Here is a 15056-nt window from a genome sequence, read left to right on the forward strand (position 1 = left end):
ATTTCTCATAAAGTCACTAGCTTCCAATTGCTCTATTCTAATTTTTAAGGAAGTATTTTCTTCAGTAAGCTTTTGGACTTCCTTTTCCATTTGGCCAATTTTTCTTTTTAGGGCATTCTTGTCCTCATTGGCTTTTTGGACCTCTTTTGCCATTTGGATTAGGCTATTTTTTAAGGTGTTACTTTCTTCAGTATTTTTTTAGGTCTCCTTTAGCAAGCTGTTGACAAGATTTCATGATTTTCTTGCATCACTCTTAGTTTTTCCTCTACTTCTGTTACTTGCTTCTCAAAATCCTTTTTGAGCTTTTCCAAGGCCTGGGACTGATACATATTTTTCTTGGAGGCTTTGGATGTAGGAGCTTTGACTTTGTTGTCTTCTTTTGGTTGTCTGTTTTTATCTTCTTTGTTACCAAAAAAAGATTTTATGGTCTGATACTTCTTGTGAGATTTGCTCATGATCCCAGCCAGTTACTTGAATTATATAAACTCTTTGTTAAGGTAGGAGTCTGCTTCCAGTGTGGAAAATGTACTGTCCTAAGCTTCAGGGGTTTATAAAGCTGTTTTCAGAGATACTTCTAGGGACCTGTAAATTTTCAGTTCTTCCAAGGTGTTATGATAAAGGGCAAGGTGTTTACTCCTATGCTTGGCCTGTGCTGTGGTCTATGAGTGACCACAAGCACTCTTTTCTGTCTTGGAACTGTGAGGAGGATTGTCTCTGCACTGCCACTACAAGCTCCACACCACTCCTCCTCGCCCCAGGACCACTGCTGCCCAGAACTGTGACCCAGATCCAATCACAGGCAAAAAGCAAGAGGTTTCTGCCTCAGCACCAGCAAAGAGATCCCTGCGGTCCCCCTCTGGTCAGCCACTGGATTCCCCCTCAGTCTGTGGGCTAGAGGCTCAGGAGGCAGCTGCCACCCTGGGGCCAACCTCAGAGTGTTGGGGGTGGGACTGCGCTTCTCTCTTACTGCAAAAACAGAGTTTTCCCACTGGCCTTCTAAGTTGTCTTTGGTGTTTGTGGGTTGAGAAGTCTGGAAACCCCCACAGCTGCCCGCGATTCGGTCCTCAGAGGCCTGCTCCAGTTTCGCTGTGGCCTGCACACCCATGCCGAACTATGCTTCTCTCCCAGCCTGGCATGATATACCTTTCTGATCAACCATCCAGGTTGTCTTGGGCTGGAAATTTGTTTCACTCTGTGTTTTTGTGGGTTCTGCTGCTTTAGAATTTGTTTAGAGCCATTTTTTATAGGTATTTGGAGGGGTTCAAAGGAGAGCTCAAGCAAGTCACTGCTTTCACTCTGCCATCTTGGTTCTGTCACTCTGGTTTGTTAGTTTAAGTAAGATTTCATGTTGTGATTTGTGCTTATTAGTAACTGGTGGTATTTCTGAATATTTGTGTAGAATTTTGCGGTACATCTGTCAGTCAGGAAATTTAAATATTAACAGCCTTGTAATGAGATTATTTGAAAGAAGCACATGACCGTTCCGTCCAAACCAGATGCTAAAAAGGACTGTTCTCTATAGCATATCTTAAAAATTGTCATGCTGTTTATGAACGAAGAAGACATTACCTTCCAAGGCGGCCCATTCCATTTCAGGATCATCATCATTGTTTTTCCTTGCTCCACTTCTAAACTTGCCTTTCTATATAGCTTCTGCAATGGGGAACTAAGTCAGGACGGCTAATGTGTCTCCTGCCTTACCACCTCTAATCTTCTCTAGGTTAAATTTTTCTAGTTTTTTGAACCCATCTTCATTTGAAAACCATCACTTTTGTTTGCCTTTGTCTGCATGCTCTAACTCCTCAATATCTTCCATAAATTATGATGGCCGGAAGGAATCGCACATAATCTGAATGAAGTCTGATGGGGGTTAATATATAGTAATTACTATCACGTTAACCTAAGGTGGCATTTGATTTTCTTTTTTTTTATCCTTGACATATTGCAGTGTTCACTCATTGAGGTTGCATCCCAGTAAAACCCTCAGTTCTTTTTCTGGATAGGATACTGTCTACAATGTCGTAGCTTCTTCTTGGAGTCCTCGTCTAAGACTTAGGACTATTGAATTTCATTTTAATAGATTTAATTAACTCATCAGTTGTTTTGTTGATTCTCGTTATCCAGCATTTTTACCTTTTCCCTCCCAGCTTTGTTATTTCATGTCCAATAAACATAGCAGCCGTTTTTATTAGTCTTTGATAAAAATTTAAAACAGTGCAATGCTAAGCCCAGTTTCCTAGAGCAGTCTAGTATGGACTTCTCTCTAGAGAGGTACATCAGGCTATTAATGAATTCAGTCTAAGCATTCATCCACTTATTTATACTATTTTCCAGTTTATGTCTTAACCATCTTTTACACAAGAAAGGCATTAGAGATTTTATCAAAGGCTTCTTTAACAATGTACAGCCTTCCACATCTGCCTCTTAAATAATCCTATCAGTTACACTGGTGTGACCTGTGCTTTAAGAAAGCATGCTGTTTTCTTAGCGTAACTGCTTCCTTTTCTATATTCATTCATCGTCCTTTTGTAATAGATTATAAAATGTTGCCAGAAATAAAAATCAAGCTCACTATGCTCATTCATTCCATCTTTGTTAGGAATTGGGACGATATTAGCCCTTCAATCCTGAAGTATTTCTTCCGGTCTTTCATAATCACATCTGCCAGTTCTTTTAATCCTGAGGATACTGTTCGCCTGGACTAAGTTAATGTGAATTTATCCAGAGCAGCCAAGTTCTCTAAATAGTTACATATCTTATGTATCAGCTTCTTATCGGACACTTTTGTCTTGTCCTATTCTTCCAGATCTGAAGATATTTGTCTTCAACAGAAAAAAAAAATCACTTGTACTACCTCCTCATTTCTACCTTTTAAAATCTCCCTAAATCCCCTAGTTTCGTTTTTTCTACTCTCTTTACAATCTACCTTAATATAAAACACATTTGTCTGTGTGTAGGCTAGTCATTTTCCCCCAACCATGTGAGAAAATAAGTTCCTTAAAGGTAACGTCCCAGGGGATGGGTAGGGTTTAGAGCTTGTCTCTGAAACACACATGTCAGATGACCACAAGCATGATAATACTTGTACTACCTACCCCAGAGGGCTGTTGTGAGGGAAATGCTTTGTAAATCTTACTTTAAAATAGAGTGATTGTTCTACTTGGTATCCCTGGCACAGTGTGTCGCCCCTCTGGTCTTCTGGGTCCTCCTCCTACCCCGGGTGCATGGGATGACAAGCCATCCCTGCCCTTTCATCTTGAGCTCTGTGCTCCAGTGAATGCTGCGTCACTGGGCCTTCCCCAAACGTGCATTGGGAGCCCTTCCTCTTGACCGTACTGCACCACTATCAGTGGAGCATGTGAGCTGCCTGTTTACTCCCTGTGACCTGACCACTTCTCCGCAGTGATACTGCCTACAGCGTGCCAGTGCACCTTTGGGGATGGTGGTATATTGAGCCTGCCAGAAGCCCTTTGGCTTGTCTTTCGAGTGACAACCTACAACTTTAATACCTTACAAACTAGTATCTGACTACAGCACCAGAAGAACGTTGACTGTTAAGAGAGAAGCTCTGATGCCAGCTAGAAGCTTGGAGTTATTAAAAATTCTGTGATGCTACCCCTGGGCAATTGTCCAAAGGCAGTCCACCCAGCTCACCACCTCCTGTTTTATTCTGGGCAGTTCATGGCCCATCCACAGTATCTGTGGATACATTCTTGGATGTGGCCAACATGGTGGAACAGCTTTGTAAATTAACTGCCTATCAGTTGGGGCTATAGACAGTCTTCATTTTGAATGTGATAGTCACTTAATGTTTACATTTAATTTTAATTATTTCTAAGAACTGTCTCAGAATGCTGACTGAGTAGTAGCCTTGTAGAAACATTTGGCTAAAGTCTTCCTTAATCATTCATGTAGGTAGTGAGGTATGTATCACACATACATGCATGTAATATACATGCATGTGTGTATGTATGGAGTCACACGTGGTCAAATTAATCATTTGTGTTTAAGCAAGAGTCATAGAATTTTCTCCCATAATCAGACAGTCTAATATACTTCCCTTTTTTCCACCACTGTCCCCAAACTCCTGATTAATCAGTACTGTTAGTCACATGGCATTTAGATAACACTTCAAAAACTTGAAATTCTTTGTCAACTGGAACATAATTTTGTCACGTGACAATTTTAACAACATATAGCATCAGATATTTTAGGAATGGGAAGGACATTAACACATCCAGTGGAAAATAATGTCATTTCAAGAAGCAGAAGGTAATTAATTGAAATTAGGATGGTTAAGCCAGACAAATATTGACGATAAGGACCAGGCTTAGCAGTCATGAAAGCTCTAGAACAGTCAGAGGTGAGCACTTTGGGGGGGGGGTGTGTGTGGGGGTGTGTGTGTGTGTGTGTGTGTGTGTGTAGAGGTGTGTACTGCTGTCTTTAGGTTCATAGCTGCCCTCGACCCTGTAGGGCCCTCAGTCATTTGTAAGGGGTTCCTCTCGAGCAGCTATGTAGCTGGAGATTTGTTATAAATCTTAGAGTAGCCTTGCCACAGAGGTAAAGTTCTTTTTCTGTATTTTTCACTGAGTGACATGCCTTGATCCCACCACAGAGAGTAGGGTGGTACAGGGCGGGAGAAGGCTGGATTTGAAGTTGGACCAGAGTTGCTGTCCCAGCTTTTAGGCTACAACCTCTGGGACTTTATGCAAATCACTGAATGATTCTGGGCATCAGTTTCTTCATCTGGAAAACAAGGGGGTTAGACTAGATGATCTTAGGTCCTTTCCAGTACTAAATCTGATTCTAGGTAGATGGGGATGGGCTGATGGTTTAACTGGAAATGAGTGGGTTTTTTTTTTTTTAATGGTTAGAAACTTTTGACTAAAGGGGCATAAGAAATGCTATATAAATGTTTCTTAAATCAGGAGTTGTGTCTTAAGTTAATTCCCTTCAAATCAGTCTTCAATAATCTAGTGTCTATTAATACAAGTTATGGGATATAGAAGTAACCTGTAATGAAATGCTGTCACTTTCTAAACTAATAAATACTGAGAAACGGATTTATGTACATTTGCAGAAATGTTCCCCATGTTAACTGGAATCAGAGAGAGTGGTTCCCCTTCCAAAGGAAAAATGAAGGTAAGTGGATTGTAAAGGAATTCAGAATGTTAACCTGTCTTAATACTGAAAATGTAGTTTGAAGTCTCTAGTCTGTGCCTAATTAAAAACCTAGGCAACTCAAGCCCCTTTTCTTGCACAATGTACAATGTCCCTAGCTGCCCAGGGCTTCCCGGGACAGATTCAATAACAGTTTGGTATAGCAGATAGAGCTCTATATTTGGAGTCAGGAAGTCCAGGGTTCAAATCCCACCTCAAGTTGCTTACTTGTGACTTTGAGTTTAGTCAAAGGAGAGGGGTCAGTAGTGTCAGATGGTGCAAAGGGGTCAAGAAGGATGAGGATTGAGAAGAGGCTGTAGAATGATGGAGGGTTGGTAAGATCTAGTGGGGATTTTTGAAGCATTGGCAAAGACTTGTTTATGTTTGTGGACAATAAGGAAAGAGCCAGTAGGCAAAGGTGAGATTGAAGTAAGAGCCAGAAGATTGATAATGCTGAGGGCAGTCTGCTAGTGAAGAAGGTAGGGATTGGAATCCAAGAGTGAAAAGAGGTTGGCCTGGTGGAGGAAAAGGACCACCTCTCCAGAGCCCTAGAGTAGAAGAGAAGGAAAGGAGAGTGAAAGACTGGATTTTCTCTTTGTGTAAGGTAAGAGGCCTGAGAAGAGTCTGTTGAAACAGTCACTGAGGTGAGTGGGACAGAGAGTGAGGTGGGAGTAGAAAGAGCGCTTTGAGGCATTGAGGGCCCAGTTCTGATCAGGTGACCCAAATTTGTATGGACCCAGTTAACAAGGCCACATGCTTTCCTTCAGCTCCATTCAGCATCACGTGCTATCAGGAACACAGGACGTAGGTGGGAGTAATGCCGAGTCGTGGTTTGGCAAAGCATGAGCAGCTAGAGGACATAGGAGCAAGGGATTGGGCAGAGGAGAGGAAAATGTGGTACAGGTGAACTGGTGCACTGAAGGCTCAAGATGGGGAGGAGAGTAAAACTATAGAAGACCAGTAATACAATCGCTTGGAAAAATACTGAGCCTTAAGGAATTGGAAGTAGTCTGTGGATACAGGTGTGGGGGAATACTTCTGAGTGAAGTGGTATAGATGACTAGGTCATGGGAGCCGAGTATGAATATAATTACGTATAAATGTGTGGTCTTGGTGGTGGTGTTTTTAATTAGAAGATATATCTCTGAAAGTGACCTTTTCAGAGAGGTTATGTGTTTTTTTCTAATGAAGCTTCCATGGCTCAAAACTTTTGGGATTTTATCTTGAGAGTCTATGAGACATCTTTTAGTTATCCTCAGTGAAAGAAGTCTTATTTTTAAAATATCCACAGTTAAACCTCCTAAATAACGTGGATGGTTAAGCTGGACAAAACTTTTTGTTGTCCTAAGCAATGAAATTGGCAGGGTTGAGGGTGGGGGTGGGAAGGAAGAAGTATGTGTGGAACTTTAGCAGCCTTGAAAGGTAGTCCTTCAAATAAATTTGTACATGATTTTCCTTAGGGACATAAAGGATTCATTTGAAAACACACAATCTGGTTTATTTGTTAATGGATGCATTTTTATCTTGCATCAATGTAATTTTTCATAAGCGATAACCAAAAATTAATATTTATGATGGAATTTGTGCATATGTATTTTATACTATATACATATGTTTTTACACATATGTCTGTACTCTTAATAGATTTGATTATAACTTGTAGTCTCACGTGAGAAGAAAGCTTAAATAGCATTTAATCATTTAAATTGTTCTCTAGCAAATATTCTTCTCTGAGAAGGGATTATTTTTCTAATACTATTCTTGGTTTTCAGACTTTGTCTTCCTGTAGGATGTCAAATCAAGATCTGTTAGCTCTTAAGAATCTCCAAGAACCTCAACAATTACAGACTTTGCAAAGCCTTCCATCAGCACAAATTAGCATTCTCTCTCAAGTAAGAATTAAAAAGTAAAATGTCATTTGAGAAATTGTGAATAGTAAGTTTATATGCATATTAAAAGATTAAATTATGTTAAAATTACTACTGATTAAATGATAGTAACAATAATGTTATCAAGAAAACTTTATTCATTGGGGGTTTTTTGTTTTTTCACCTCTCCTTTGATTTTTTGGTATTTCTGTTTTGATTAATTTGCTGGGTTTTAATTTTTTTTTTTAGTGTCATATCCAATTTGTTGATCTCTCTCTTTTTTCACTCTGATAAAACATTTAGAGAGATAAATTTTCCCTTAAGTACCTCTTTGGCTGCATTACAAAAAATTTGGTATATTGTCTGATTATTGTCATTTTCGTTACTGAAATTGCTGCTTTGATTTGTTCTTTAACCCATCCATTCTTTAGCATTAAGTTACAGGTGGCCCTGTGGATAGAGTGCTGGGCCTAAATTTAAGAAGGCTCATCTTCGTGAGTTCAGATCTGGCCTCAGACACTTACTAGATGTGTGACCCTGGGCACGTCACCTAACCCTGTTTGCCTCAGCTTTTCACCTATAAAATGAGATGGAAAAGGAAATGGCAAGCCAGTATCTGCCAAGAAAACCCCAAATGGGTCATGAAGAATCAGACATGACTGAATGATTAAACAATTTAATCTCCAGTTAATTGTGGTCTTTAAAAGATGTATTTAATATTTTTAACTTGTCTGCTTTTGTTTGTGAGGTTTTATGCCCTTCATACACGGACAGTTTTTGTTCAGGTGCCACGCCCTCTTTATTCCTATCCCATATTCTCCAGAGGTTTTGTTGTTGTTCACTTATCCAGGTCTGAGAGGGGGTAAAGTGAGGTACCCTGCTTTGATAGTTTTATTGTCTGTTTGTCCCTGTAAACTGATTTAACTTTTCATCAAAGAATTTTTTAGATGCTCTGTTATTTCACGTGCATGTGTTTAGTATTGCGATCAATTAGGGGGAAAGGTCTTTTATTCCTATGTGTGGTACTAACATTATTCTCAATTTTTAGGTCTTCCTGAAATTGTGTCCCTGGGAGATGTTACTTCTGTGCTGCAGAATGCCCCGAATGTCCTCACTTTTGAGCCCATCAATCCCATTCTCATTGTTTCAGAGGTAACTCTTTTTACTGTACCAAGTAGGGCTTGGACTTTCAGAAGACTGGTTCTAAAAGTGTCTGTCTAATCCATTTTGTCAGATTGATCTTTGAGTTGGCTTTGAATGGACCAGAAAGTCTGTAGAAATGAGTAATTGTAGTTCCACTTGGCTACATTTAGGATCATGAGTTGTCTTTCTAAATATTATTTCTCAGAAGGACAGACAGTGGGTGGGGCCTGATGGGAAGCACCCAAGAGTGGGATCCCGAGGCCGGGCTTCTAGGCCATCTGGGCAGCCTTTGGCTTATCTCTGATCCTCACCTGCAAGAGGAGGGCAGGGGGAGATGATTTCTAAGACTGCTCTACTCTTTGCTCTTTTGAAAATTAAAATAGGCGTTTTGTTGTAGGATTTTAATAGGCTGCCTTTAAAAAAAAGATGTTAACATTGTGTAGTAAGATCACAGGTTTAGAAATGGAAGACTTCACCTTCAAGGTTTAGTCCAGCGCCTGGTTTTGCACTAGAATGCCCAGGCCTTTGTAAAGTGGCTTGCCCAAGGCTGCCTAGGTTTTAAATTCAAGACCCACTCTTTTTGTTTCATCTGTGTTTTATCACCCTCATTTCTGAAAGTATAACAAAAGTATTTGGTATATCTGTGTACTCACTTAGTAGTCTTGACTAGCTAGCTGCTAGCAGAGCCATAATTTCATACACTATGCTGATGTGATCAGTCACGGTCTTCAGTTCCATTGAATATAATTGTGAAATTTGGGATTAAACTGGAACCTAAAATTAGATACTGAAATTAAAAGACAGTAAAAGCATTTACTGGGAGAGACTGGCACCACACAACATTATTTCCTATCAGAGCTGAGGGTGTTTGTTTTTTTAAAAAATCTTTGAATAATGAAAATGATTTGAGAAACTGAGTTGTGACCGAGTTCCACAGTCTAGTATGATCCAGTTGTTTGATTCAGAACATCACTGAACTACCTTGGGGTATGTTTTTTTTCCCCCAGAATACTTCATTAAGTGGTGACAAAAAAGATAAGGCCATGTCTGTAGCAAGTGCTGGAAAATCAGCCCCCCTTCTAAATACGATGTGGGAAGGAATTGACTCTAAGCCTGTGAAAAAAGTGGAAAGTGAGTGTGAATAGCCATGATTTGAGCCTGGGTCCTCCGACTCCAAATTAAGTGTTTGTTCTGCAGTGCCACCATGTCCAAATCTGAAACCTACCTTTGCGTTTTTTGTAGGGAAGCCCGGACAGCCCATCACTAACATACTGCATCCTACCAGCAAGGGCACGGGTGTGCTAGAGCCTGAACTTCCCACTCCTGTGAAGAAGGTAAGAGTATCTATTTCTGTTTGGCTCTTCTTTTGGGGGAAGTTTATACAGGGACTACATATTAAATGTCCAAAGGATAGTGAGGTTGTCTTTGAGAGCTTTCTGTGGACATTTTCTGTTTGGTCATGTGTGTACTCGGCCTCAAACGTCTTAACTATTTGAAGTGCCTTTAACAGGTCTTATGCATTTCTGGTTACCTGGTTTTTCCTAAATTTGCCTATCAGTTATGCTGTTTTTAGATTTCACAATAATGCAGCTTTTGTGTATGAAATACATTTCATGAAATATGAATGTGAAGATAACATTTGTATACTGTTGTATTTTCCCCACTGCTTTGCATTAGCGGTTCCTAGCACTTAATCCTACTATTTTCTTTGAAAACATAGCCCCGATCCATTTGATTCTTCCATTTAACCTTATCCTTAAAGTTGTTTTCTTCAGGCAATGCTGCTGTTAGCTGAACTTGACCCAACAGTCAGATGTCCTAGGGCTTAGAGTTGGAAAGTTCTCCAGCCCCCTCTTTTTACAGCTGAGGGGAAGTGTCTTGTCCAGAGTTCCAGAGCGCCAGCAGCAGCAGCAGAATTCACACCCAGGTCCCCCCTCAGGCTCCCCCGCACATGCTTTGTGGTACTTAACCTCATTTCATGCTACCAGATGATCGGGGGTTTAGAACAGTTGTTTATAACAGCATGGTGGCATTCCTCCAATATTTGTTGGCTACTGATTGACCACATAGGCCCTTCTCTACTTCTTACTTGACCTAACGAGCTGTTTATCATGTTGACTAACCCAGCAAGGACTTTTATGATGTAGAGTTAGTTCTTAGGAAGGAAAGAAACATGAGCCACTCGATGTGCAAATCTGATACAGCTAAGTGACTGTGCACACAGCAAAGTGAAGTCGATTGAGTTACTTTGAACAGTAGAATCCAACATTTTTTACTAATGTTAGCGAATTTAATCCTGACCTGCTGACTCTGGTTCATATCCTGCCACTGTCTAATTGGTCAGAGCCTTAGGCAAGGAGGGTGTGATCCGAATTGCCTGAGGGGGCTTCCTCCCTGGGGACTCCCGTACCCAGACATAGGGGGTCTAGTCTAAACCTTGTCCTCTATTCCCATCCCCTTCACCCTCACCCACACCCACAAACAAAACCCAACAATCCATAACCTCGATATGTAACAAGTTTTTAAAAATGAACTCTTCTTTTAATCTGTCTGATTCTTCAATCAAACTTCTACCTGAGTGAAAACTGTTCCAAATTGGAAATGTAAATATTTGTCCTAAATATCACTGAGAAGCAGGAAATGGAGATTGGTGGGCATTTTTATTGACTGAGCTCTTCTTCTTTTATTGTGATGTGGAATAGTCTCTTTTGTTGTGGGAACTGGCATTTCTTTTGAGGACTGTATCTATTAAGGGGGAAAGTGTCTGTAAATGTTTCTGTTGATCATACATCTAAGCTGTCCGACCCTTACCTTGAGATACAGGATGCAAAGATTGTTTTTTTTTTTTCCTCCAGTGAATGCCTTTCTTTCTCATCTTGGGTGTATTAACAATTAAATATTTCTTTTAGGATATAAAGATCAGGAATGTGGACTGTTGGACAAATTTGGGCAAAACAGTCACAAGTACAGTGCTACCAAAATCGTCAGATGGTGTCTTTGGGCAGTTCAGAAAAGCAGCCATAGAAAAGGAAGTGCAGACCCGAACACAGGAGCTGATGAGGAAGCCGCTGGATCAGAAGCCAGAGGAATCAGAAAGCCGCCCAGAGCAGACGTATGAGACTCATGAGATTAAGTTAGGGCAGTGGTTTGAAATGTACCCGATAGGCTTTGCTTCAGCCTTTTTATTCACGTTATAGTCTGAACAGATACCCTGTATTTTAATCATATGAGGGCTCTTCAAAAGTAATAACCTTGGGGGTAGCTAGGGGGCACAGTGGATAGAGCACTGGCCCCGGATTCAGGAGGACCTGGTTCAAATCCGGCCTGAGACCATAACACTTAACTAGCTGGGTGACCCTGGGCAAATTGCCCCCCCCAAAAGTTATAACTTGGAATGGATCAGATTTCTTTCTCAGTTGAACATTAATTGCCTACTCTGTGCTGGGCAGGGCAGGTAGGTGGCTCCATAGTGCGTGGAGTGCCCAGCTTGGAGTCAGGAAGATCCATGTTCAAATGTGGCCTCAGAGACTTACTAGCTGGGTGGGGCAAGTCACTTACCCCTGTTTGCCTCAGTTTTCTCATCTGTAAAATGAGCTGGAGAAGGAACTGGCAAACCACTGCAGTATCTTTGCTGAGAAAACCCCAAATGGGAGTCACAAAGAGGTGGACACGTCTGAACAAGTGTGCACGATGTGTGCAAGGCTAGGTGCTGGGCATATGAAGATAGTACATCAGAGCCTCAGCTGTTACGGAGCATAGATGTATGTGGGGGAACCAGAGATGTTTCTGAATGAGGATGGGGAGAATGCTGACAACAAGAGGGTCATCTGAATTCAGTCTTAAGGAGGTCAGGGGCTTGTGCCAAGGCACAGAGTTGGAATGTCAGCTCGGTTAATAATAGCACAGGGGCCAGTTTGGCTCGGTGATTCATAGGCACGTGTACTGTCCTCAGAATTCTGAATAACTCATATTTTTAGCCCTTTACGGATGTCTCGTCATTTTGACCTAGTGTTTCTCATTTGGAATTGGTACTTTGATGGAATCGAGAGCCCCCCTTTTTTTGAGGCGTTAGTCTCCCCTTGTGTCCATTGTGTGTCTGCAGTGGTGGATTTAACGCCAACACTTAGAGCCTTCACGTCGCTACTGTAAGGAGGACACATGGGTCTTATTTGGGAACCACTGTTCCACATGCTTTTGTTCTCAAGCTCTCATAGCTTTTTCTGAAGAATAGAATACAGTGGAGTTGTGGGTACACATACACACACACTTTTTTTTTTTAATAAAAATCACTGTGGTTTTGCAGTGTTGAGTTTGCAAAATAATACCTTATGTCTTAAAGTAACACAGCTTAGTAGACCTTTTTTTTTGTTTGTTTATGAGGCACTTGGGGTTAAGTGACTTGCCCAGAGTCACACAGCTAGTGAGTGCTATATGTCTGAGGCCAGATTTGAACTCGAGTCCTCCTGGTGCTCTATCCACTCCACCACCTAGCTGCCCCATTAGTAGCTCTTTTATAGGCTTTAAATATATTAGCCAGGCAGTAAGGCCCTTGCAAAGCTTTTAATATTTTCTGATGAAACAAAACTGTGGTTTTTAAAGGGATTTTGACAAGAATGCAAATAAAATTCAAGATGAATGTTATCCTGAAACACAAAAGCCCCCTCAGGCGCCATTGGAAGTTCAGGAAGATTGTTGGCTCATCAAAGATCGGAATTTGGCAAGAAAGAGAGAGCAAGAGCGCAGGAGGAGGGAAGCCGTAAGTAAACCTTCGCAGCCCACTGTCCCTGGGCTTCTGTTGGAGACCCTAAGTTACTGCTCTCCCTGCCTTCCTCTGGCTCCCACCTTGCTTTGCTGTGTTGGAATGGCTGAGTCGTCTGTGTGGGTATGAAAACGTGTTCGCCGTGCTCTGCCTTTCCAGCTTCCCTCACTGTATCCGTTTTCTTCTTTATCTTCCCCGGGTCTCATTTCTGGCAGAACCACGTTTCAGTGCGTTTGCTTTGGTTGTTTGACCGAGGTCTCTCAGGCAGTGTGCCAGCGTACCCAAAGTGAAAGTGGCGGTGCAGATGCTCCACAGAGGGTTGTTGGGGGCCAGGGGGATAGCTACCCTTCTGCTTCAACAGAAGGTTTTATAGTTTAATAACATGAAGATCAGCCGAGGTATCCAGAACATTTGGTGTACTAGAGAAGACTCAAGAGTGGTCACACTCAGGCATTTGTGGGGCACGCCACCTGGAAGAAGGGCTTTTCATTGGACCTCGGGGAGCACTGGGTGATCCTCAAAAAGGGACGTTTTAGGGGAATGGGGGAGGTCAGGAGTCTCCAGACTAGATTGGAGCACGTGCCTAATCCAGGACAGGTCCCTTCTCCTGCCAAGGCGGCTTTATTCTCTCTTGGAGCTTTCCGGCTTGTAGTCACTGCCAGCCAGTGAGATCCCCAAGTCCATGTCACCTCATTCTGGGTATCGTCTTCACTGTCTATCAGCTGTTTTCTTGACTATTTAGAGAGTATTGTGGCTCTGGATATTTGAGGTGGATGTTTTCAGACTTGAAGATTTGATCCTCCTTCAAATGTTGGAAAGTCTTATCTCTGCATTACTTGGGTGATTTTAATAACCATACTCAGTTATACAGGGCAATGCTTACGTGCCACCTGCACTGTTCTAAGCTCAACCATTGTCTTCACGTGGCTAGAGGAATCCTCATCTACCAGATGCTTCCTTGTGATTTCCTGCTTACCTCAGGAGCTTCTTTACAGAACAAGCATCTGATCTTTATAAAACCCATTTGAACAGCAAAAAAAAAAAAAGCACATTTTGTTAAAAGTAACAGTGTTTTCTTCCTATGTGCAAAGGCGAGTAAAAATTTAATCTAGTATCTTAACTGCTCAGAAAAGGAAGGTTGCACTAATAAATTGCTCCTGGTAAAACGGAAAGGACGAAAGTTTTATGACAGTTATCTCGGAATGGATTAAAATTTTCTTGTGCTAAAATGACTACTTGCATGCTAGTTCTCAACATCTGTTTCATTTCTCTTCCTTTTTCCACAGATGGCCAGCACCATCGATATGAATCTGCAAAGCGACATCATGATGACCTTTGAGGAGAACCTTGATTAAGTTTGACACTCTGAATTAGTTGGTTGTTGGTTCATTCGATGAAGCTCTGGACATAAAGGGAGGCAACTTTAACATAAATCCCAGTGTGGGGGGTGAAAGCAGGCGTTTCACCCCCGCTTGTCAGTTATATTGGGTTCTGATTCGTGGTGACTAAAATTTTGAACTATTTTCTTTAACATCTGGTTTGTTTTATATAGCCAGTGTTTTTTATATAAGCTATATTTCCAAGGAATTTCATAATTTTGTAATCCTAATTGCCTAATTGTGGGTGTTTATTGAATAGTCTTGTGAAATATTAGGAGGCCTATGTAGAAATATTCGAGACTTTAGTGTTTCTTTCTAATTTTTACCTTTTTTTAAATCAACCATTTATTTGCCTTTGAAAATGAGCACTTACCTTAACAGATAAATTGCATCAGTTGGGAGAATGTGAGGCATTCTCCTAAACCAGGGCTGGGAACCTGAAGCCTGGAGGCCACATGTGATCTTCTAGGTCCTTGGGTGCGGCCTTTTGACTGAGTCCAAGTTTTACAGAGTAAATCCTTTTCTTAAGGGGCTTTGTTCTGTGAAGTTTGGATCCAGTAAAAGGGCTGCACTTGAGGTAGAGGGCCACACGTGGTCTCTAAGCCAGGTTCCCCACCCCTGTCCTAAAGTGTGAACACTTCTTTTTGGGCTTTGTGGTCTTAGTGCTTTAAGCTTGAACAAAACACTTCCTTTTGAAGTCTTTTGTAAATACCTCAGTAGTAAATAAATGCTCATTGGGAGCCTCCA

At 41.3% G+C, this 15056-nt stretch overlaps 1 protein-coding gene across 1 annotated transcript in view; it reads left to right on the forward strand.

Annotated features, from left to right (window-relative positions):
* The window catches only part of BRDT (bromodomain testis associated), a 43555-nt gene extending 28803 nt beyond the window's left edge, over positions 1-14752 (forward strand). The window contains exons 13-21 of the mRNA XM_020975479.2: positions 5081-5142; positions 6933-7052; position 7489; positions 8077-8180; positions 9179-9302; positions 9414-9505; positions 11081-11283; positions 12771-12927; positions 14217-14752. Of these exons, the coding sequence (XP_020831138.1) occupies positions 5081-5142; positions 6933-7052; position 7489; positions 8077-8180; positions 9179-9302; positions 9414-9505; positions 11081-11283; positions 12771-12927; positions 14217-14285 (932 nt within the window). The 3' untranslated portion in view covers positions 14286-14752. The remainder of the gene's footprint in view (positions 1-5080; positions 5143-6932; positions 7053-7488; positions 7490-8076; positions 8181-9178; positions 9303-9413; positions 9506-11080; positions 11284-12770; positions 12928-14216) is intronic.
* Positions 14753-15056: the final 304 nt, after the last annotated feature.

This window comes from Phascolarctos cinereus, unplaced genomic scaffold, assembly GCF_003287225.1.
Source record: "Phascolarctos cinereus isolate Bilbo 61053 unplaced genomic scaffold, phaCin_HiC Scaffold_5;HRSCAF=322, whole genome shotgun sequence".
In the NCBI taxonomy this organism is placed as follows: domain Eukaryota; kingdom Metazoa; phylum Chordata; class Mammalia; order Diprotodontia; family Phascolarctidae; genus Phascolarctos; species Phascolarctos cinereus.